We start from the raw sequence: 23,952 nt of genomic DNA on the forward strand, positions 1-23,952 counted from the left end.
AATGTCAAATATTGTAAGGAAGGGGCAGGGCTTGATAAGTTGTTTTACTTTCCCCTGTTCCTTCTCGAACACTTTTGTATGGAAATAGTCTTTGACTGTTTACTCTTTTTTTTTTTTTTTTTTAACTTGTTTTATGTTTCTATGTTCGAGACAAATAAAAATCAAATCAAATCAAATCTTAAGCTTAATATCTCTGATGGCCTGAAACCTCTTAAGCTTAACACACACACACACACGCACACACACACGCACGCACACAGAGAGAGACAAGAAATATAACACTTACTTATTCAACAGTTGTATAGTTTATTTTCTGTCATTAGACATGAAGTATTATTGCTCTATTAAGTGATATATCTATTGAGACAGTAATGACTGATCATGACAAGGCAGCATACAGGCTTTAAAGTCAGAGTCCGCTGGTCCAATCTCACACTGAACACTTTGAACACTGAACGCTTTGCACATTCCTGTTACCAGATGCGGGTGGAATACAGAGAGCGTCTCAAACGCTCATTCCCCCGTGGCCCACTGGGAGCTCCGTCACGCGCCCCTTAACCTTTGAAGCGTGAGGTTTTCCCAAGCGGTTTACTCAGAATTATATTTGTATTGAACTATGTAGCTTTCTATGACTGGCAGCCATCATCATTACAACGTTTGTGCAACGTTTTTCCAAATCGCACTGGTTTGATTGTACAGTACACCTCAAAGGGTTAATACCGGGGTGACACGATTCGGATCTGGTCTCTCAGCCACTTTAGCTACCGGTTGGCAGCCACGTCGTCTTCGGGCCGTAACCTAGCAACGACACTCGGCTATACCGGTGGCGACATCATATGGGACTGTAACCTAGCGACACCACTTGGAGCACGGGATAGAATGTTGTCGTTTTGGAGTCATGTGGTGTTGGAATGTTGCCGAATGTTGCCTTTGGGAGAGAGAAAAAAAACAGTGCACACACACTGTCTGGAATCTTTAGTTAAAAATAAATTGTGTTGAATGACCCACATGGAATGTCGAATCGAGTGTTGAGCGGTTTGGTGTTTAGTTTGAGGTTGGGACCCTCTTTTAGAACTCCTGGTTAAAGCCATTTGTATGTAATGGGTCCAGGGCAGCCCTCGAAAGCCTCTGGATGTAGAACACATGAGAACGACTGACCTTTGGAACACACTCAAGACTCTTAATATAAACCCATGACCTCCATGCAAGCAGAGAGAGAGATTACATTATGGTCAGACGTCATTATGATATCAAGGATGTGCAGCCAAAGAGGCATTTTAAGTCTCTCCGAGTATGAGTGTTTATTATTATTTTCTTTGCATAACTGCTACTACAGCAACTGTTTTTGAGTACAGAACTTCATTCGAAGGCACTTTGGTCAATGCTGGAATGCAACACAGGAACATAACGGTACGATTCCAGCGTGTCCGCTGACACGGAGTCGGGACGAGATCGTGCGAAGGACAGAGGACACAGCGTTGTCCATTCGTCACCCTTAAAAAGACAAAACATACATAAAAACAAGTGAAAATTAACTTCTTGAAAACAACAAAATCAAATGAAAGCGCCGCGTCTTCAGTTTTCTCCCCCAATGCGTCACCAAAACGCTTAAAGAGGAAGTAGAGGATGTTCATATTTGGCCTGGGTCGCCCCGACACACACAGGGGCAACGCGCAGCAGAAACCAGGTCGGTGCCCGTCAAGAGGCTGACTCTCGGGGGGGTCAACTTCCCGCTTTCCTCTCCATGATTCTGCTGTGTAGCAGGAGGGTTTAAGCTGACCTCTCTCTCTCAAAGGGTCACCACAGCACAGGGAAGTCTATGGTGCTGAAGCCGGGGTCTCTCCGCTGCTCCCAGTACGTGTTGGTGCTGACCCACGTGTCGTCCTTGGACTTCCTGTGAACACACAAAACACATCATCAGGGTGGTCACTCAACGGCCAAGCCGCGAAGCCGACAACAGGCTATATCTTTTGAAAATCTATGATGACATGAGGATGAGTATTTTATTTGTTTGTTTGTTTAGTGTATATCTGGCTGTAACTGAGACCAGAGCGCTGCATCTCGTGCTCCATGTCAATGGAAAAATTACAATAAACTTAACTTTGACAAAAGAAAACCCCAATTTTAGGTGAGGGGTGGGATGTGAGGTCTCCACTGAGGTTAAGGTAAGGGATAGGCTTGCGTTTAATTTAATTTAATTTAAGTTCAAACCTTTATTCATGTCTCGGAGACCTCTACCGAGGGTAGTTTGTTTATTTATTTTTTACCCAGGGACAGTGCACATGAATGAACATCTTCAGTTTCCACATCAATGTAAATGTGCCAGAATTAGCTAGTGAGCTAGTTTCCATCTGTAGTCCCTGCGTAACATGCATGTCTGTATGGTGTGGGAGGAAACCAGAGTACCCGGAGGAAACCCACGCGAACGCGTGGAGAACATGCAAACTCCACACAGAAAGGCCCCCTGCTGGGGTTCGAACCCAGGACCTTCTTGCTGTGAGGCAGCAGTGCTAACCTCTGTGCCACCGTGCCGCCCTCAGCTCTCCTTTACGATAGTGCAGAGAACACAGCGGTTGGATATTTGATGACTGCACGTTCTGATGATGATCAAGTCAAGTCAAGAGTTTTATTTGTCACGGCATACAAGCATACAGTGAAATGCGGGGGGGGGGGGGGGGGGGACTGACCTTTAGATTAATCTAAAGGTCGGGGACTGACCTTTAGATTAATCTGTGTAGTTTCTGTGTAGTTTAGTTTCTGTGTAGTTTAGTTATGGTACAGGGTACTACATGGTACCACTGGGTAGTTTACTATAGGGTAGTTTAGTTAGGGTACAGGGTACTACATGGTACCACATAGCTCTACATGGCACTACATGGAACTACATGGCACTACGGGGTACTACATGGTACCACAAGGCACCACAGGGTACTACATGGCACTACAGGGTAGTACAGGATACTACGGGGTACTACATGGCACTATGGGGTACTATAGGATACTACATGGCACTACGGGGTACTACATGGCACTACAGGGTACTGCATGTCTGCTCCTTTGCAGCACCACAAACATGGGAACTCTCTAACTCTTCCCCCCCCCCCCCCCCCCCCCACCCCCCTCCCTCCCCCTTCTCTCTGAGTACCCGTCTCCTGGCGCTGACTAAGGTGATGGATGCCTCGGGGTCTTGGCCAAGCTTGTAGTGACTGCTCTACATGCACCTCCGAGGCCTTGGATCAGTTATTCACCGCCGTCTGTCTGTGGTCCTGTCAACTGATTAACAGACTGTTAACAGATTAACAGTCAACGCGGTTTCATTGCTGGGTTAAGTACTTCTATTCTATTCACATAATACGCTTACTTCATATATCTACTCCATTCACATATATGCCTACCACTTGTATCTATTGCTATGTCCGCCTACTACAATCTCATGAGCTGTCTAACGCCTGTCCCGTCTCCCTGTCTTCCTATGACCTGCTGTCCTGGAGTGTTGACCGGAGTGTTGGACGTCCCGTGACGAAGGCCGGGAGATTGCGACCCCCTCTGCGTGCCCCCCTGTCTCCGGAGGTCTCGTAGTGGTGACCGGAGTGCCGGATGTCCCACGATGATGTCGGGGAGTTCGCGACCCTCTCTGCGCCACCCCCTATCTCCCTGTCTCCGGCTGTCCCTGAGCAACGACCGGAGTGTTGAATGTCCCGTGACTAAGACGGGGAGGACGTGACCCTCTTTGCGCCGCCCCTGTGCCTCAAATAGATCCGCTATCAGCTCTATCTTTAATCTTTCAAAATGTTCAGTTGCTATCGCTATCAACTCTATCTTTAATCTTTCAAAATGTTCAGTTGCTATCGCTATTAGCTCTATCTTTAATTTTTCAAAATTTACAGTTGCTATTGCATGCACTCATCTGTGTTTCACCACATACATGAGTGCATGCTTACCAACTGTCCGTCTGCAACACTACTATCACCAACATCTAAGAAGGGAGATCCCCCCTTGAATGGCCCTTCTAAGGTTTCTCTCCTCCACACTGCCTGTGGAGCTTTTTTTCCCTATTGTTAGGTTTTAGTGAGTTTTTCCTTACCTTCGCGTGGGGTATGTCTGGGAGTGCTTGCATTCTTTCATTTATTTGCATTCATCTAAAAAATGTTTGGACCTTATGGTGTTCTTGTTCTGTTCTTGACTTATTGTTATGTTGTCTTCTTGACTTGTTTAAAGAAGACCTGTACGGCCCATGGGGACATTAACGTGTGTTGTCGGGCCCTATAAATAAATTTGATTTGATTTGATTTGGGTCTTATGTACACTACTATACAATGCTATACTATACAATCTACAGTTATACTATGTGTCCTTATGCTAGCTTGCTATATGTAACTATTACTACTGGTCATGAGGAGTTCTAGAACTATTACTACTGGTCATGAAGAGTTCTAGAACTATTACTACTGGTCATGAAGAGTTCTAGAACTATTACTACTGGTCATGAATAGTTCTAGAACTATTACTACTGGTCATGAGGAGTTCTAGAACTATTACGACTGGTCATGAATAGTTCTAGAACTATTAATACTGGTCATGCGGAGTTCTAGAACGATTACGACTGGTCATGAAGAGTTCTAGAACGATTACTACTGGTCACGAATAGTTCTAGAACTATTACTACTGGTCACGAGGAGTTCTAGAACGATTACAACTGGTCATGAAGAGTTCTAGAACGATTACTACTGGTCACGAATAGTTCTAGAACTATTACTACTGGTCATGAGGAGTTCTAGAACTATTACTACTGGTCATGAAGAGTTCTAGAACGATTACTACTGGGCATGAGGAGTTCTAGAACTATTACTACTGGTCATGAAGAGTTCTAGAACTATTACTACTGGTCACGAGGAGTTCTAGAACGATTGCGACTGGTCATGAAGAGTTCTAGAACGATTACGACTGGTCATGAATAGTTCTAGAACTAGTACTACTGGTCATGAAGAGTTCTAGAACGATTACGACTGGTCATGAAGAGTTCTAGAACTATTACTACTGGTCATGAGGAGTTCTAGAACTATTACTACTGGTCATGAGGAGTTCTAGAACTATTACTACTGGTCATGAAGAGTTCTAGAACTATTACTACTGGTCATGAAGAGTTCTAGAACTATTACTACTGGTCATGAAGAGTTCTAGAACTATTACTACTGGTCATGAGGAGTTCTAGAACGATTACGACTGGTCATGAAGAGTTCTAGAACGAGTACTACTGGTCATGAATAGTTCTAGAACTATTACTACTGGTCATGAAGAGTTCTACGATTACGACTGGTCATGAAGAGTTCTAGAACGATTACTACTGGTCACGAATAGTTCTAGAACTATTACTACTGGTCATGAGGAGTTCTAGAACTATTACTACTGGTCATGAATAGTTCTAGAACTATTACTAATGGCCATGAAGAGTTCTAGAACTATTACTACTGGTCATGAAGAGTTCTAGAACTATTACTACTGGACATGAGGAGTTCTAGAACTATTACTACTGGTCATGAAGAGTTCTAGAACTATTACTACTGGTCATGAGGAGTTCTAGAACGATTACGACTGGGCATGAAGAGTTCTAGAACGATTACTACTGGTCATGAATAGTTCTAGAACTATTACTACTGGACATGAAGAGTTCTAGAATGATTACAGCTGGTCATGAAGAGTTCTAGAACGATTACTATGAATAGTTCTAGAACTATTACTACTGGTCATGAGGAGTTCTAGAACTATTACTACTGGTCATGAATAGTTCTAGAACTATTACTACTGGTCATGAAGAGTTCTAGAACTATTACTACTGGTCATGAATAGTTCTAGAACTATTACTACTGGTCATGAAGAGTTCTAGAACTATTATTACTGGGCATGAGGAGTTCTAGAACTATTACTACTGGTCATGAAGAGTTCTAGAACTATTACTACTGGTCATGAGGAGTTCTAGAACGATTACGACTGGTCATGAAGAGTTCTAGAACGGTTACTACTGGCTATGAAGAGTTCTAGAACGGTTACTACTGGACATGAAGAGTTCTAGAACGATTACGACTGGTCATGAAGAGTTCTAGAACGATTACTACTGGGCATGAATAGTTCTAGAACTATTACTACTGGGCATGAGGAGTTCTAGAACTATTACTACTGGTCATGAATAGTTCTAGAACTATTACTACTGGTCATGAAGAGTTCTAGAACTATTACTACTGGTCATGAGGAGTTCTAGAACTATTACTACTGGTCATGGAGAGTTCTAGAACAGCTCTGAACATAGGGGTTGCTAACCAAAATACTTGATTTTAAATGGTAAATGGGTAAGTAGCGCTTTTATCCAAAGGTTGGATATCCAAAGGTTGTGCACCCTTAGAGTGCAATAAGGGCCTGGATGGCCACTGGGACCCTGTCCGCAAGTTCCTTGATAGATCATGATGTAATGTAAAATATTAAGTTGTCAAATGTTGTTGCAGGTTTTGAGCATCGCCCTTGTACGGTATGTAGTCCTGGGCTTCCTGGAACCTCTACTCTGAAGGCAACCTTTTGTTTTGTACTTCAGTGACCAGTCAGTCACGGCCATGTGCTCAACGTAAGGCTAGCTGGCTGCTGATCTCTGATAACGTGACATCTGGGAGTTTGTGTGTCAAAGACATTACATGGCAGATAAACACACACAACCAAAATATGTTATCTGAAGGGACAAGCTTCCTGCGCTCCATCCGACACGCACAGAAGGGAACCGTAGGCCCATAAGTGCGTGAGCCCACGTCTTGAATAAAGGACAAGGAGGAGGAGAGGAGGGAAAGGCTTACTGTCTTCTCCAGAGTCAGACAAGATAGATAGATACCAATTTCCTCTCTGTGTGTTCAGTAGAGTAGGCTCAGGCTGGCTACCCTAGCTTAGCACAAATGAATGGAAGTGTATACGGACCAGCTAGCCTAGCTTAAAACGTTGTGCTAAGCTAGGCTAGTTTACAGCCGGATAGCTTTCTACTGAACACACAGAGGAAATTGGTATCTAGCTTCTTGTCTGACTCTGGAGAAGACTGTAAGCACATTTCCGATAATGTTGGCGTGTTCCTTTAAATTGAATTAAATTGGTATTTAAGATGAAGTGCACCTTTTTGTGTTGTACGCAGTGAAGTATATGCTTTTTATTAAAACATTTTAAATTATGTTTTTGGTAGATATTTTATTGTTTTTTTCCGGGCAGTCCGGTAGAGAGAGAGAGAGAGAGAGAGAGAGAGAGAGAGAGAGAGAGAGAGAGGAAGTATGGGAGGATAAAACGGGGGAAGACATTCTGCAAAGGTTGCCGGGTCGGGGAGTCGAACCCGGGACGGCCGTGTTGCACCGCAGTGCTGTACGTGGTGTGCCACCCTGGCGCCAACAGTATATGCTTTTTAAACTGCACAGCACTACATAGGCTGCCAATGTCACTGAATCACCAAGTGATTTAGTCTCACAGTGGCCAGCCGATTAGAGAGATATCTAACGTCTGGGGCGCAACGGTTGAAAAGGGGTTAACTGCCGCCTAACACAAAAAAAAAAGTGTGACAGACATGAACTGACCAACCACAGACCTCCTTATTTGCGACAACTCGTGGGGGCGGTTATATTTTGAACAGCCCGTTGACATGCCGGACTTGTGATTCAGACCCTCCATCGCTGGAATGGATGATGGAGACACTGAGAGGCATGACGACATGAGAACTATAGACCACTGAGAGGCATGACAACATGAGAACTATAGACCACTGAGAGGCATGACAACATGAGAACTATAGACCACTGAGAGGCATGACAACATGAGAACTATAGACCACTGAGAGGCATGACAACATGAGAACTATAGACCACTGAGAGGCATGACAACATGAGAACTATAGAGACACTGAGAGGCCTGACAACATGAGAACTATAGACCACTGAGAGGCATGACAACATGAGAACTATAGAGACACTGAGAGGCATGACAACATGAGAACTATAGACCACTGAGAGGCATGACAACATGAGAACTATAGACCACTGAGAGGCATGATGACAACATGAGAACTATAGACCACTGAGAGGCATGACAACATGAGAACTATAGAGACACTGAGAGGCGTGACAACATGAGAACTATAGAGACACTGAGAGGCATGACAACATGAGAACTATAGAGACACTGAGAGGCATGACAACATGAGAACTATAGACCACTGAGAGGCATGACAACATGAGAACTATAGACCACTGAGAGGCATGACAACATGAGAACTATAGACCACTGAGAGGCATGACAACATGAGAACTATAGACCACTGAGAGGCCTGACAACATGAGAACTATAGACCACTGAGAGGCCTGATGACATGAGAACTATAGACCACTGAGAGGCATGACAACATGAGAACTATAGACCACTGAGAGGCCTGATGACATGAGAACTATAGAGACACTGAGAGGCATGACAACATGAGAACTATAGAGACACTGAGAGGCCTGATGACATGAGAACTATAGAGACACTGAGAGGCATGACAACATGAGAACTATAGACCACTGAGAGGCCTGATGACATGAGAACTATAGACACTGAGAGGCATGACAACATGAGAACTATAGACCACTGAGAGGCCTGATGACATGAGAACTATAGAGACACTGAGAGGCGTGACAACATGAGAACTATAGACCACTGAGAGGCCTGATGACATGAGAACTATAGACCACTGAGAGGCATGACAACATGAGAACTATAGACCACTGAACTTCCACGTTACATTGAGCTCATGGGAGAGAGAGAGCGGGGGGATAAAATGAATGAATGTGGATGAGAGCCTTGACATTAAGTGGTTGTAGCTACGGCTGTGGGGCTGCTGGAGACATGATCCAATAGATTTGTTTTATACGCCCAAGTCCCCTGAACACAAAGAGACCAATCCCAAGTCGATCTGCACTTTCTTGGCCGAGCTATAGTCACTTTTCAGCACCTACTCAAATCACAGGTGGAACCTCACTCCCCAGGTCTACTGTATATAAAGACTAGTAACACATTCTACAAACTTTTTTATTTATTTATTCTTTATAAATCTGTCTACTATCTGATATGAACAATGGACACCACTTCTGGCAAGAAAAGCACAAGACCAGTTGACAGCCTACGTCACACCTGTGGTGCTTCTGAAGAAGGCGGTAGAGTTTACAGCCCAAACATCAAGGTAAAAATAAGGTTTTACTAGTCTGGTTATAAACCTATATTTCTAGAGGTTTATCTAGTTTAAGTTTAAGTTTATTTGGATCCCCATTAGCTGTTACAAATGGCCCACAATCTAGTCTGGTCATATGAACAGCTTATAGCAGGGCATGAGCTTTCTAGAGGTTTACTGGAGACAAGTTATGCTAAGTCAAAATCATATAAACTATTTTATCTGTTTCGTTCTTATGGAGTTATTATGGAATATGTATTCTATGGTTGGAAATTATTATAATTGTTTTTGATCCACTTTGTCTCCTCTTTTTCTCCTCTTTTTCAATTTTTTTCCTCCCATCCCAATTTGCCGTTTCCAATTCTCCCCTCCCCTGTCTTGAACGTTGCTCGCATATGCCCCCCACTGGTCGGTTGTAGGGAGGATAGAAGCCTTGCATCACATGTCCCCTCCGATACATGTGGAGGCAGCCTGTCACATCTTTTCACCTGCCAGGGCAGACTCTCATACGTGTGGGAGGCTCACACTACCTGTGCAGGCGCCCCAACCGACCTGTAGGAGTCGCTGTCCACAACGTCCAGATTACCACCCATCGACTTCCACCCGCTAACTCTGCCAATGAGTTAGTATGACGGCCGGGCCAAGCCGGAGGCAACGGCGACAGCCGAAGTCTAACCCGGTGTCTCTTGCGTTGGTGACAAGCGCAATGTCCGCTGCGCCACCCAGCCGCCCCATGGTTGGAGAATTGTTGTGATATTTGACTTATGAATATCGAGTGAGCTTTGATTCACTTGTTTTGTTTGTTGTGATGTTTTCTTGTGAGTACTTCAATGTTTGTGGTTTTATATTTGTATTAAAAAAGAATTTTGTATGTATTTTAAAAGTTTGGATCCCAGGAAGAGTAGTCTCGCCTTGGCGTAGACTAATGGGGATCCACAATAAAACAATAAAACCATCTGTGCGTACTTGAAGAAGCGAGGCTGGTGGGTCATGTTGTTGTCCTCAATGACCTTCCTCCTCTCTCTCTGAAGCTGCTCTATCCTCTGTTTCTGTTCCTCCGCTCCCTCCACGTTACCCTCCTCCAACATCCTGGAGAGAGAGAGAGAGAGGGGGAGAGAGAGAGAGAGAGGGAGAGAGAGAGAGAAAGAGAGAGAGAGAAGAGAGGGAGAGAGAGGGAGGGAGGGAGGGAGAGAGAGGGTGGAGCGAAGAGAGGTGGAGCGAAGAGAGAGAGAGTGAAATGGAGTTAGAGGGAGGGAGAGAGAGGGAGGGAGGGAGAGAGAAATGGAGGGGTGAGGCACAGCATTGGGAGACAGAGAGAAAGAAGGAAGGGGTGGGAGAAAGGGGACAGAGAGAGAGGTTTTAAAGACAGGGTGGGAGAGAGAAAGAGAGAGATGAGAGAGAGGCAGGGAGAGGGTGGGGAGATGGGGAGGAAGAAAGAGGAGGGAGGGAGAGAGAGAGAGAGAGAGCATGATCAGCAAGGAGCCACTGCGCTGTGTGATTGGCCCACTTGTCTTTGACTATACTTATTTTCTATGCAAATACATTTGACTTGGCTTGACAGGCAGACAGGGAGACATACAGTGTAAAAAGATCCAGTGTACCCCATGTGGTCTCATGACAAGGATGAGCATGCGGAACACGACCAAAGACACTGAAGAAAAGGAAGATCACACATTCCAAGCTGTCCCAATGGGATGTAATGCATGGAACAGTTCCGCCATCATTAAAATTGTCAGAAATAAAACCGTTTTCCCTCTGAATCTACAAGTCGTAAAAATCAGAGAAGGTGCCATATGTACCTGGATTTCTATGTTCCATCAAAACCTGTGTATCTCCCGTTGAAGTGAATGAAAACGGCCCCTGTCTAGTCTAGTCAGGGTTTCCCATTAATGACCTAGATTGTGGCGGCCCGCTACTAATTAGTCCCGCCACAGTTGTATAATGAACAAAAAAAAATAGATTTATTTAAACAAATAAAAAATAAAAATAATTAACTATTCTTTTTAAATATAAAGTTTGCCAATAGGGATGTATCAGTAGTATTGGTAGTAGTCGTAATAGTAATCCACTATATTCTTTTATTTTCTAAAAAATAAACCAGTTCAACACGGGTAACCACTTTTGCTTAATTTCTTTGATGGCTCAAATGTCTGCTCTAGTCCAGTGGTTCCCAAACTTCTCCTCGAGACACCCCAGCCGTTCCATGTATTTGTTAAATTCCACCACCAGCACACCTGATTCAACTAATAAAGGGCTAGTTAAGTTGAATCAGGTGGTGGAATTTAACAAATACATTGAACGGCTGGGGTGCTTCGAGGAGAGGATCGGGAAGCACTAGTCTAGTCGATTTTGTGTTTTGAGCACAAAGTTCATCATAGATCTAGCCTCTTTATTTTCCTCTCAAAGTGCACCAGATCGATGCATTTAACTTTAAAATGTACAACAACAAAAAAAATTCCAGGGGGCATGCCCATTGCCCACGGACCCCCCTAGAGGGTTGGAGGTTCACCCCCCATAGTCTCTGAAAATCCTGTGGGAAACACTGCTAGTACATACTGTACATACTGCATAGCAACCATAACACAACAGATACATTTGAATAGTAGTCTAGTCCCTATGCATGCAAGGCGGAGGGTGCATGTCAAAGCAAGTCTTCTTCAGATTAGATTAAATTAGATTAACATTAGATTAAGAGCCATTAGGTGGTGCTGTATCCTAATAATAATAATGTAGTGCTAAAAGATCATCCGACTCTAATGGCATCATAGAGTAAGGAACAGGGTACGTCACTAGTGACCACTCTCTAAATATCTACGAGACAGGCAGGCAGACAGACAGGGAGACAGACAGATAAACAGAGAGGCAGGCAGACAGACAGACAGATAAACAGACAGGCAGGCAGACAGACAGGGAGACAGACAGATAAACAGACAGGCAGGCAGACAGACAGATAAACAGACAGAATGCCTACCTCTGGTCCAGTCTGTAGCGTGTGTCTGTAGGGGGCAGTAGAGGCCTGAGGTCGGGGTCCAGCTCATTCAGTTCCACCGCAAACTGAGTGAAACCATAGTACTGTTCCTGGTTCACAGGCATGGAGTCTGGAGTACACGCACGCACGCGCGCGCACACGCGCACACACACACACACACACACACACACACACACACACACACACAACAAACCAATCATATCATTAATGTTGAGTTTTTTTCTTTATTGCCATAGTAACAGAAGCAGGGTATGCATTAAATAAGTCGATAAAAACACCCTGACAGAATGTCTTGTGACACCAACCCACCGGCTGAGAGACACTGACTTGACTGACAGCTCTGAGGCCCTATCACTCACTTGCTCTCCAGATGCATGTGGCAGAGGGCGGGTCTCCCTGATAAACCCCCTCGTGCCACTTCCCAAATATGGAGTGTATGGTCCGCCCCTCTCGGTCTGTGACCACGCCCTCAATCTCATTCACCGTCGAGCTCCATGATCTGGCCTGAAAAAGAGGAAGACATAAAAAAAAAAAAAAAAAGCTAATTTAGCTAACCTAGCCGGACGGTGTGCAAATGTTTTTTCTTTCAATACATGAAAGAAAATATGATTTGAGACATTTGTAAATGTACTGTTCAAAAAGCTAAGAAAGGGATTAAAAGGAGATGTATTTCTATTGTTGGGGTTAACTTGTGGAACAATGCTGATATGCATTTAAAAATGAGTAAATCGCTTTTGGCTTTTAAGAAAATGGTTTGTATAGCTATTTTTGAAGATTACAAACGTGAATAATTATTATTTTTTGTTTCTTTTAGAATACTGTTTTGGAGTCTTAATTTTGTTATAGGACAGCCATCAGGCATGTATACGCATTATGCTTCAGTCTGTACATTTTCAGTCACTGCCAAATCAAAGATTGTGGAATGATTGTGCATATTGTAGTGTGTGTGATGACTGAATAAAACTCAAGTTCAAGTTCAAGTTCTTTAATAGTTGTCATACAGAAGTACAGAATACTTTCATACAAAATGCTTCTTACTGTTACGCTCCAGAGACTGTGCTAGACAAGATAGTATCAAATAACATAATAACATAATATAGCATGAATTTAGAAGAAGAAAATGAGGTCACAGTGTTCGGTATAGACATATGTACAATGTTCTGAGTTACCATATAATATACAATACACAATACTATGCAGTGTACTAATGTACAGTACTATCTAGTGCAAAGCAGAAATGGGATGAGGTACAATTTTAGGTACAATTTACAGTAAGGTGTACGAGTTGTAGTGCAATCCTTCATCCATAAATATAAAGTGTGGGGAGTGGGTGCTACAGTGTGTTTGTTTAAAGTGGGTGTGTGCTATAAGTGTGTGGAGTGGGTGCTACAGTGTGTTTGTTTAAAGTGAGTGTGTGTGTGTGGATGTGTGTGCTATGTGCGTTTGGTGGTTGTTGTTGTGTAGTGTTCATTCATTGTTCGTTTAGCAGCCTGATGGCCTGGGGATAGAAGCTACTACTACTACTGGTTCTGATATATTCTGATATCCAGCATGAAGGTTCCTTTTTGGTATTTGATAACTGAGTTCCCCTTGTTGCCCCGAAGATGGTGCTGTTCTCCTGGGTAGAGCTACTCAAAGCAACCTTTAACCTCTAAGACAGGGGTGTCAAACTCATTTTCACAGAGGGCCACATCAGCATTATGATTGCCCTCAAAGGGCCAAAGACTGTATAAATGTTAATGTAATGTAAAATAAATGTAGCTACTCATTTACATATTGTTAAACATGTTGTTTCTGTATTTATTACTTATTAAAGTTATACATATTGCATATGCATTTGCATAGATGTAAAAATATATGTTAGCTTATGTTATTTTAACAAAAAATTTTGTTTATCAGAACCCCATATTACTCCATTAATCAATGATCAAACCATTCAAGTAAATAACAAAGAAGAAGATCATCAAATACAAGCTATGACATTAAGTTTGTTCAAAACCTTTTTGTCACAGTCAAGAGGGGCAGAACTAACAACTGAGCTGCAAAGAACACGTGGGACAGATATTACAAAAACAAATGGCTGCACACAACCTTGCAGAGGCCATACATCCAACTAATGGAAGATAGTTTAATTAACTTTAATTAACAGATTGCAGAATGGGTACAGTACAGTACAGTACAGCTCAATACACACAATTGTTAAGGGGATGCAGACCAGAGAAAGACTTTCGACTTGTTTACATCAGGGTCCACCATTTTCAATTCGTAATGAAATTGCTATTATGTGTCTGCATGAACACAGTACACACAGCTGTAAGATACTAAAAAATAACAAAATAAGGGTTGTCTCAGTTTACAACTATATTGGTCAAGTTTTGGGTGGGACTTGTTTGCGTCCCTACAGCTTCTTATTCAATTGAGCAAGATGCTCGGTTATGTCACACAGCCAGTTTGCATCTGACAGTTCAGACAATATTTCTTCAACCCTTTGTTACCTATTCCGCCTGGATCTTTTTTGTATTTTGGGCTGTAAAATTAAGTGCTTTTGGCTTTTTTCCTTTGTTACTTCATCAATACCTCAGATGTTCAACATACATGTATGTGTAAGAATGTGTAATAACTAAGGCTGTCAAAGTTAAAGCTTTATTAACGCATTAACCCACAATTATTTTAACGCCGCTATTTTTTAACCCAAGATTAACGTTTAAAAAAAAAAGTTTTTATTTTTATTTTTTTTTACCCAGAGCTCTTGGGGGCCACATTAAATGACGTGGTGGGCCACATTTGGCCCGCGGGTCATGAGTTTGACACCTATGCTCTAAGAAGTCCCATATTATAAATGAACATGTGTTCCCCTTGTTTCCCAGAAGATGGTGCTGCTCTCCTGGGTAGAGCTACTCAAAGCAACCTTTAACCTTTAAGAAGTCCCATAACATTATAAGTTAACATGGGTCTCTGAGTTCCTGTTATTGCCCAGAAGATGATAATAATAACTTTATTTGTATAGCACCTTTCATACAGGGGATTGCAGTTCAAAGTGCTTTACACCAGTAAGAAATAAAGAAATAAAATCAGTAAAATAACGCAGATATATTAATCAAAATCATATCAGAACCTCACGTTCCAATAGGCTTCTTGAATTTCTGTAATCTGTTACAAAACATGATAAAGGTCATAATATGCACCCAGCGGATAGTGGGGCGTAGAAATAAAAGTAAAAATAAGTAAAATAATAGCAAGGGTAAAATGAGCACAAAGTGCAGACATATAAAATCACAGTTTTTCCACATTAGGATCTAACATCCCAACAGGCCACTTTGTTTATGGTTCGATTCAGTTTTAGTAGAATAGAATAGACATGAAATGAGCACATGAAGTGCAATATTTCTTCAACCCTTTGTTACCTATTCCGCCTGGATCTTTTTTGTATTTTGGGCTGTAAAATTAAGTGCTTTTGGCTTTTTTCCTTTGTTACTTCATCAATACCTCAGATGTTCAACATACATGTATGTGTAAGAATGTGTAATAACTAAGGCTGTCAAAGTTAAAGCTTTATTAACGCATTAACCCACAATTATTTTAACGCCGCTATTTTTTAACCCAAGATTAACGTTTAAAAAAAAAAGTTTTTATTTTTATTTTTTTTTACCCAGAGCTCTTGGGGGCCACATTAAATGACGTGGTGGGCCACATTTGGCCCGCGGGCCATGAGTTTGACACCTATGCTCTAAGAAGTCCCATATTATAAATTAACATGGGTCTCTGAGTTCCCCTTGTTTCCCAGAAGATGGTGCTGTTCTCCTGGGTAGAGCTACTCAAAGCAACCTTTAACCTTTAAGAAGTCCCATAACATTATAAGTTAACATGGGTCTCTGAGTTCCTGTTATTGCCCAGAAGATGATAATAATAACTTTATTTGTATAGCACCTTTCATACAGGGGATTGCAGTTCAAAGTGCTTTACATCAGTAAGAAATAAAGAAATAAAATCAGTAAAATAACGCAGATATATTAATCAAAATCATATCAGAACCTCACGTTCCAATAGGCTTCTTGAATTTCTGTAATCTGTTACAAAACATGACAAAGGTCATAATATGCACCCAGCGGATAGTGGGGCGTAGAAATAAAAGTAAAAATAAGTAAAATAATAGCAAGGGTAAAATGAGCACAAAGTGCAGACATATAAAATCACAGTTTTTCCACATTAGGATCTAACATCCCAACAGGCCACTTTGTTTATGGTTCGATTCAGTTTTAGTAGAATAGAATAGACATGAAATGAGCACATGAAGTGCAGACATATAAAATCAGTTTATTACAGTGCAATAAAATAGTTTCAGTCCTGTTCTCGACGGGCTGTCCTCTCATTTCATTGTCATGTATTCGTTTATTTGGAAGGGACAACATGTATTAATGGACAATACATATAATGCACTGTAAATACACAGGATTTAGCAAGGGATGCTAATTTCCATCCTCAGTCCCAAAACATAAAACAAATAAAATACAAAAACAGAGCAATATAAAACATGTTAAAACAAAAGAACAATCATTTACAAAAACATGGCCACAAAGCTAAAAGGACCAAGACCATAAACGTCCTATATTATGGTCACATGCTTGGTGTTCTAGAAACTTTTTTTTTTTTTTTTTTACTTTGAGTTTAAAAACTGTAAAGGTTAAACATTCTTGAATGGTGGTAGGTAAACTGTTCCACAACATACTTGCGTCGGCGCTGCACCTCGCAATCCTCTCTAGAGGTCCATGACCTCTGACCTCCTATGACCTCTCATTGATCACCATCAGCTTTACCGTATATCTATCTATCCTCATCTGTCTGTACATACCTGCATATAATCCTTTTTACATTGTCTGTAGATACTATATCTATATCTGTACATATCCCTTACCTTTTCTAGTTACACTGCTGGCCAGTATGACTACTACCACATTGTCTTACTTTATCACTGTACATAATATATTGTAATATTACAACTCTGTACATACATCTGATTAGCACTACACTCAGTAGTACTAATTTATATATTTTATACCCAGTTTAATCACCTGTACATTGTACATTACTATTGCCACTTTACTGTTATATTTGTACTCTGGTTGGATGCCAAATTTCTTTTCATTGTACTGTACTCTAATCTAATCTTAAAATGTGAATTATAACTATGACGAACTATGCAGAATTTCCGAGGGATAAATAAAGTATTCCTATTCTATTCTAGTCTATCTATTCTATGACTGTCTTTGATATTGAGTTTTTAAACTAGCACCAAGCCAGTGATGTCATATGAATCTGATCCTTGAGATTGCAAGGAATATTTGCATTTATCTTAAATTTTTTGGACCTTATGGTGTTCTTGTTCTGTTCTTGACTTATTGTTATGTTTTCTTCTTGACTTGTTTAAAGAAGACCTGTACGGCCCATGGGGACATTAACGTGTGTTGTCGGGCCTTATAAATAAATTTGATTTGATTTGATTTGATCCCATTGATACTAAACATGTCAGAATCAGAATGGTAATTAGTAGTTTTCACATACAAGGAATTTGCTTTGGTAATTTTCGGTGCGACACAATAAAGAGGTGGAGTAAAATTAAATTAAATATGAACTAAGTTAAGCACAATAGAATATAATATATTTATGAAATAAAATATAGGCCAGGGCTGTACAACTGTAAATAAAGAGATTGAATAAAATAAAATGGGATATACCGGGTAAACTCAATTAAATATAGCCCAATATAATATAGTACAATTATAAGTAAACAATTTAAAAAAAAAATAGGAATAAGAGTTATACTAGCTTACCCGGGAAAGGGGCTAATCGTCGCTCCAAAGTAAAACGTTCTACCGGACGGCGCCTCCAACCTCTTTATAATCGTAACCCTTTCACTGCCACACTACAGAAGGTTAACCCTTTACTATCACACTACCGACGGTTGTGTGGCAGTGAAAGGGTTAACCTTCTGTGTATTGTCGCAGTGAAAGGGGTTAACCGTTTGGTAGTGCGGCAGTGAAAGGGTTAAATTGTATTTAACACTGTAAAGTATTTTGTTTTTTTTTGTTTTCTGTTTCTGTGCTTGCATGTCATTTTAGCCATCTTAATTGTTAGTTTCATTATGCATTGTGTGTTGAGTACTGACTTTTTATAATTTTGTTTTGCAATAATAATTGTTTTTGTATGTTTTCTTTGTGTGGACCCCAGGAAGACTAGCTGGTTGCTATGGCACCAGCTAATGGGGATCCGTAATAAAATCAAATAAAATAAAATCAAACCTCTAATAAGATGACCCCTTGTGTAAAATCTCTGTATATACGGGACAATACAGTATATAAGTATATATATATACAGTGACGAATACCATGGGCATAGCCAGCGATAAATCTAAGGGCAGAGTCATATACGGACTCCTAAGACTTTTATTTATTTATTCTTTTTATTACTGCCTATTTTAAAACTGAATCAAACCATAAACAGAGAGGCTTATTGGTATGTTAGATCCCAATGTAATGTGATTTGCCTTACCTTGCTGCTATTTTTTTTATGTTCGTTTTACATGTCTGTAACCAATGAATAATGTGTTTTATAAATCTGCACTTTATGCATTGCTCATTTTATATATTTCTTACTGCTGTGAAGCACTTTCAGCTGCACTTTTTGTATGAAAGGTGCTATATAAATACAGTTATTATTAGTAAATGTATTATTAGACGCAGCGGCATGCCTATAAGATGATCAATCACCATAAATCACCATAACCCACTGATAAGACAAGGTCGAAATAACAGAGTGTGTCTCCTGACCTTGACGAAGGTGATTTTGCACTGACCTTGACGAAGGTGATTTTGCACTGACCTTGACGAAGGTGATTTTGCACTGACCTTGACGAAGGTGATTTTACACTGACCTTGACGAAGGTGATTTTGCACTGACCTTGACGAAGGTGATTTTGCACTGACCTTGACGAAGGTGATTTTGCACTGACCTTGACGAAGGTGATTTTACAGTGACCTTGACGGAGGTGATTTTACACTGACCTTGACGAAGGTGATATTACACTGACCTTGACGAAGGTGATTTTGCACTGACCTTGACGAAGGTGATTTTGCACTGACCTTGACGAAGGTGATATTACACTGACCTTGACGAAGGTGATTTTGCACTGACCTTGACGAAGGTGATATTACACTGACCTTGACGAAGGTGATTTTGCACTGACCTTGACGAAGGTGATTTTGCACTGACCTTGACGAAGGTGATTTTACACTGGCAGAAGTCGCTGTTAACGTTTCGGATGGACATCTCTCCGTAGTGTTCTATCCAGCGCTGCCCGCTCAGGATGTTGTGGATGCATGACGTCACTTTGTTCCATTCATAGTGGTCCCCGAACCTGGAGACAGGCACACACACGCGCATGTAAGAGGGTTCCCACACGCACACACGCACATGCAAGAGGGTTCCCACACGCACACACACACACATGTAAGAGGGTTCCCACACGCACACACACGCACATGCAAGAGGGTTCCCACACGCACACACACACACATGTAAGAGGGTTCCCACACGCACACACACACGCACAGGGGGTTCCTTCCCACAGACATTGCAAAATGAAATTCAAGGTGTTTTAAGTACTTTTACAAGCACAATCTTTTATTTTCAAGGATGTCACTCGAAGTGTTACGAAGGATCAGATTAAACCGAATATATATATTTATTACTTGATATATATTGCATAGTATTTGTATATCGTCTGATATCCCTTGTGTATTCTTTGTACATATACACGGAATATCCCTTTTACCTAGTACAGACCATAATATTTCGTTCTCCTATTGGATAGCGATCCACTAGGCGCCACTGCCATACCCCCAATGTCTAGTTCAAAGTCACCGCCAAGGCTTGCCTGGACATGCCCGGTTCCGCGCAAGAATACGAGACAGAAATAAGGCTGGTACTAGATTATTCACCGTACGTATAAATACGTTGCAGGTGGATACAGCAGTTAGTTAACCTAGAAACGTGTTACCCTCAAACGTTAAAGCCTTCATCACGAGTCAACGACCAAGTGAAGTGAGCAACCGTGCGTCTAAATAGAGCACTTATAACCGCGTGCGAATAGGACAGTAAAAGTGTCAGAGCTTAGTGGAATAACGTCAAGTTCGACCTAGTTAATGTGAAGTACCGCGCACCGGAGAATCTACACCGGTGAATGCAGAGCCCTTTCCAGCTGGATTATTGCTTTGGTCCTGTGGCTGTTGGAGCGGAGGAGAATCGTCTACACCCACTACTGTGTGGGATTTACCCGTGAGGAACATCACTCGAGCCCGTCTCTAGGAGAGGCTGGCTGGCTTTCACCTATGCTGCACGCATACTTGGATTATAGCTGCTGCTTTCGTCTGCCGATCAAGGGAGTAATGTACCGTCCCCGTAGCTGGAGCTTATTGATTCCCCGGTGATCCAGACTTTGCATTCGAACATTTCCTCCCCCTGCTGGCCTACAACCGGAGGGACCCTACTAGTATCTCCCGCTGCCCTACTAGTGTACCATAGATATAATTCCTATTTGATACAGGTGGTATTCATTATCTCCTGCGTAATATTCGAATGGACTTACGCTCTTGACTTATTCACGCACATTCTTCGCCTTACAAGCGCGACTCTAAGTAAAGTAATGTAATATACTATTATTGCTGCTAATAAATATTATTCTAACCAAGATTTGTGTGGAACCGTGTCATTGTGGAGGTGTTCATCTCATATACCTGTGTACTGTATGGCCAGTAGTAATGTACATAAGACAGTAGTGGTTTAATGATACCATACTTATTAATACAGTCAGGGAATTGTACCCCTCAGTTACAATTGGTCCTTCGAGCCGGAGGGTAATTAGCGTAATATTAATATAATATTAATATTAACATGGCCGATGATGAACACTCCACAAACGGTTCTCCTGAGCTAGATCGACCAGAGCGCAGACGGCAGCCACCTCGTTACCTAGAGGACTACGCTGTCAGTCTACTACCTAGCTTTATACAGACGTTAAACGCGGAAAAAGCGGATAGTAAAAGTATGTCAAACCCTACCGACCAGGCGACCCCGCCAGTAGAGACCCTAGTGGGTTCTAACGTAACTGACCAAGCTCACGGGGGGACCAGGAGGAACATGACATGACTTTACCCCCCGCCAACGTCAACGAGGTAGCCCCCGGAGAGCTCCAGGATAAAGAAAGCCCTCCAGGGACGGAACCCGACCCACTACCAGAAGAGACGCACACCCAGGAGATGGACCTCCTCGGAGCGCGACAGGAGAACGGATCTCCAACGAGCACTGCCAGAAGCCGATCACCTCCGCCTGTGTCTTCCCCCAGCGAAGCGGACAAGATGCTGGCGCAGGCACTCATCGCCACCCTGGCAGCCTCCACCGAACGCGATCGACTCCAAGCGCAACAGACGAGCGAGCGCGAACAAGCTGCAGACGAACGAGAGCGCCTTCACGCACAACTCCAAGCGCAAGCCCTCAGTGAACGCGAACATTCTGCAACCGAGCGAGAGCGCTTCCAGGCGCAACAAAGGAGTGAAGACGACCGCATAAGACTGGAGACCAGACGCCTTCAGACAGAAGAGAACATTGAAAGAAGCCGCGCCGAGGCGCAGCACGCCGCCGCCAATGCGCAGCGCGACGCCGCCAATGCCCAGCGCGAAGCAGCACGCGACGCCGCCCATGCCCAGCGCGAGGCAGAGCGCGACCGGCTGCAGGCGCAGCTGATGGACAAATTGATTGCCATGGCGACACCCCCTCTCTCCGCACGGAGCTCCCGGAGATCGTCAAGACAAGGGTCTAGGACACATTCCCCTACCCGACCAAGCGACCCGGGACCCCGCCAACAGGAGGATCCTGTCCACGTCTCCGAACCCCCTCCCCGGCCGGTCCATACGAGACCCAGCAACCGGGAAGAACCGGACCACGCCGAGAGACTGAACAGAAGACTCCAGGACCTAGCAGAGGAAGAGGAGGAGGAAGAGGAGGAATGTCAAGCCGACCAGCAGCAACGTACTCTGGACCAGGAGGCCCAGTACAGCCCCGACCAGCAGCAACGTACTCTGGACCAGGAGGCCCAGTACAGCCCCGACCAGCAGCAACGTACTCTGGACCAGGAGGTCCAGTACAGCCCAGACGTCAGCCCCGAGGCACTGCGCTACAAACCCCCGACTCAACTCACGGGTGAGTTTGACGCACCGCCAGCCCCGAGGAACAGCACCTGGGTACCCGGGCTTCGGTACCCACCAAGTACCAGCCCAAGACGACACGCACGGGGAGACTCGCCCAGGAGGCCTCTCCCCCAACGCTCACCAATGTGCCAGCCATCCATGGCATCGTACCTTGGCACACCGACGTTCCCGGACTTCACACACGAGAACAGAGCACAGTACACAGAGCTACGAATGTGCTTAGAGACAATGATGTCCGATGTACCAGACGAAACGTACAAGTATGCTATCCTACTCAAGCACCTGAAGGTGCCCAGAGCGCACAATATAGCGCTGGCATATTCCAACTCTACTACCCCATACACCGCGGCTCTAGTAGCCCTCGACCAACGTTATGGACGCATATGGGACTACGTGATACAAGAGATAAGAGACATTGACCGTCTCCCCCCAGCCAGAGACAACAGAGCATTAGATGACCTCTCTATCAAGGTACAGTCCCTGGTAGGGATGCTGGGGTCCCAAAAGGAAAAAGGGATATACGAACTGTACGCTAACTCTAATGTAGAGAGGATATTAGAGAAGCTCCCTCCCGCCCGACAAGAGCGTTTTCGGCGGCAGAGAGACCACCGTGACCCCAACGGCCCAGAGGCATCCCTCCTAGACCTGTCTGAGTTCCTCGCCAGGGAGGTCAGCAGCTTACGACTGGACACGTTCGTATGGAGTGGACCAAGCCCAAGACCAGGACCTCGGGGATTAAATGATAACCGCCGGTCGGTGACCGTTATGCACCAAGCCGAATCAGTACCGCAGCACAAGAACCACAACACCCCCTCGACGAAAGAGGAGTGGAAGATTGAATGCCAGTACTGTGAAGGGGAACATCGGCTGTATCAATGCGACAAGTTCAAGACGCTGACCACGGACGAGGTGAGTCAGTGGGTCAAAGACCACCGCCGCTGCTTCCGCTGCGCGCGCAGCCATATGGCAGCTGAGTGCCGCTTGAAGAAGAAGTGCAGCAGGTGCGGCGGCGCCCACTTGGAGGTCCTGCATGACATCAACAGGCGTCCGCCAGGACAACAAAGTGGGCCCGTCACGGTAATGTACCAGGCCGAGGCGGTGGCACCAGTACCAAAGATCCACCAGACCGCTCCCTGGTGTCCCGACTGCTACAGCAGACACTGGGAGTCACGGTGCTACTCGGACGACCGCGAGTCGGCACCACCCCAGAAGATCCAAAGCAACCGACCAACAGGAGTGCTCCACATTGACCAGCATAGCGGGACCCCCCGAGTGCTCATCAAAGTGGTCAGAGTGCTCCTGAGCTACGAGGACAAGGTCCTGGACACTTACGCCGTCCTGGACGATGGGTCTGAAAAGACTCTCCTCCTCGCTTCCACCGCAGCCCAGTTGGGCCTGCGGGGTGCCAAAGGTACCATGACCATACGCACCATCAGAAGGGACCAGAAGACCATAAAGGGTGAAAAGGTCTCCTTCAAGATAGCAGC

At 43.6% G+C, this 23,952-nt stretch overlaps 1 protein-coding gene across 1 annotated transcript in view; it reads right to left on the bottom strand.

Annotated features, from left to right (window-relative positions):
* Positions 1–286: 286 nt before the first annotated feature.
* Positions 287–23,952, bottom strand: part of osbpl3a (oxysterol binding protein-like 3a) — a 147,027-nt gene continuing 123,361 nt past the window's right edge. Inside the window, exons 18-22 of the mRNA XM_084313667.1 lie at positions 19,473–19,617; positions 12,566–12,710; positions 12,189–12,315; positions 10,184–10,306; positions 287–1,894 (exon numbers count right to left, since the gene is read on the bottom strand). Coding sequence (XP_084169793.1) covers positions 1,798–1,894; positions 10,184–10,306; positions 12,189–12,315; positions 12,566–12,710; positions 19,473–19,617 — 637 coding nt within the window. The 3' untranslated portion in view covers positions 287–1,797. The remainder of the gene's footprint in view (positions 1,895–10,183; positions 10,307–12,188; positions 12,316–12,565; positions 12,711–19,472; positions 19,618–23,952) is intronic.

The sequence above is a fragment of the Notolepis coatsorum genome (assembly GCF_963971535.1).
Source record: "Notolepis coatsorum genome assembly, chromosome: 4".
Classification (NCBI taxonomy): domain Eukaryota; kingdom Metazoa; phylum Chordata; class Actinopteri; order Aulopiformes; family Paralepididae; genus Notolepis; species Notolepis coatsorum.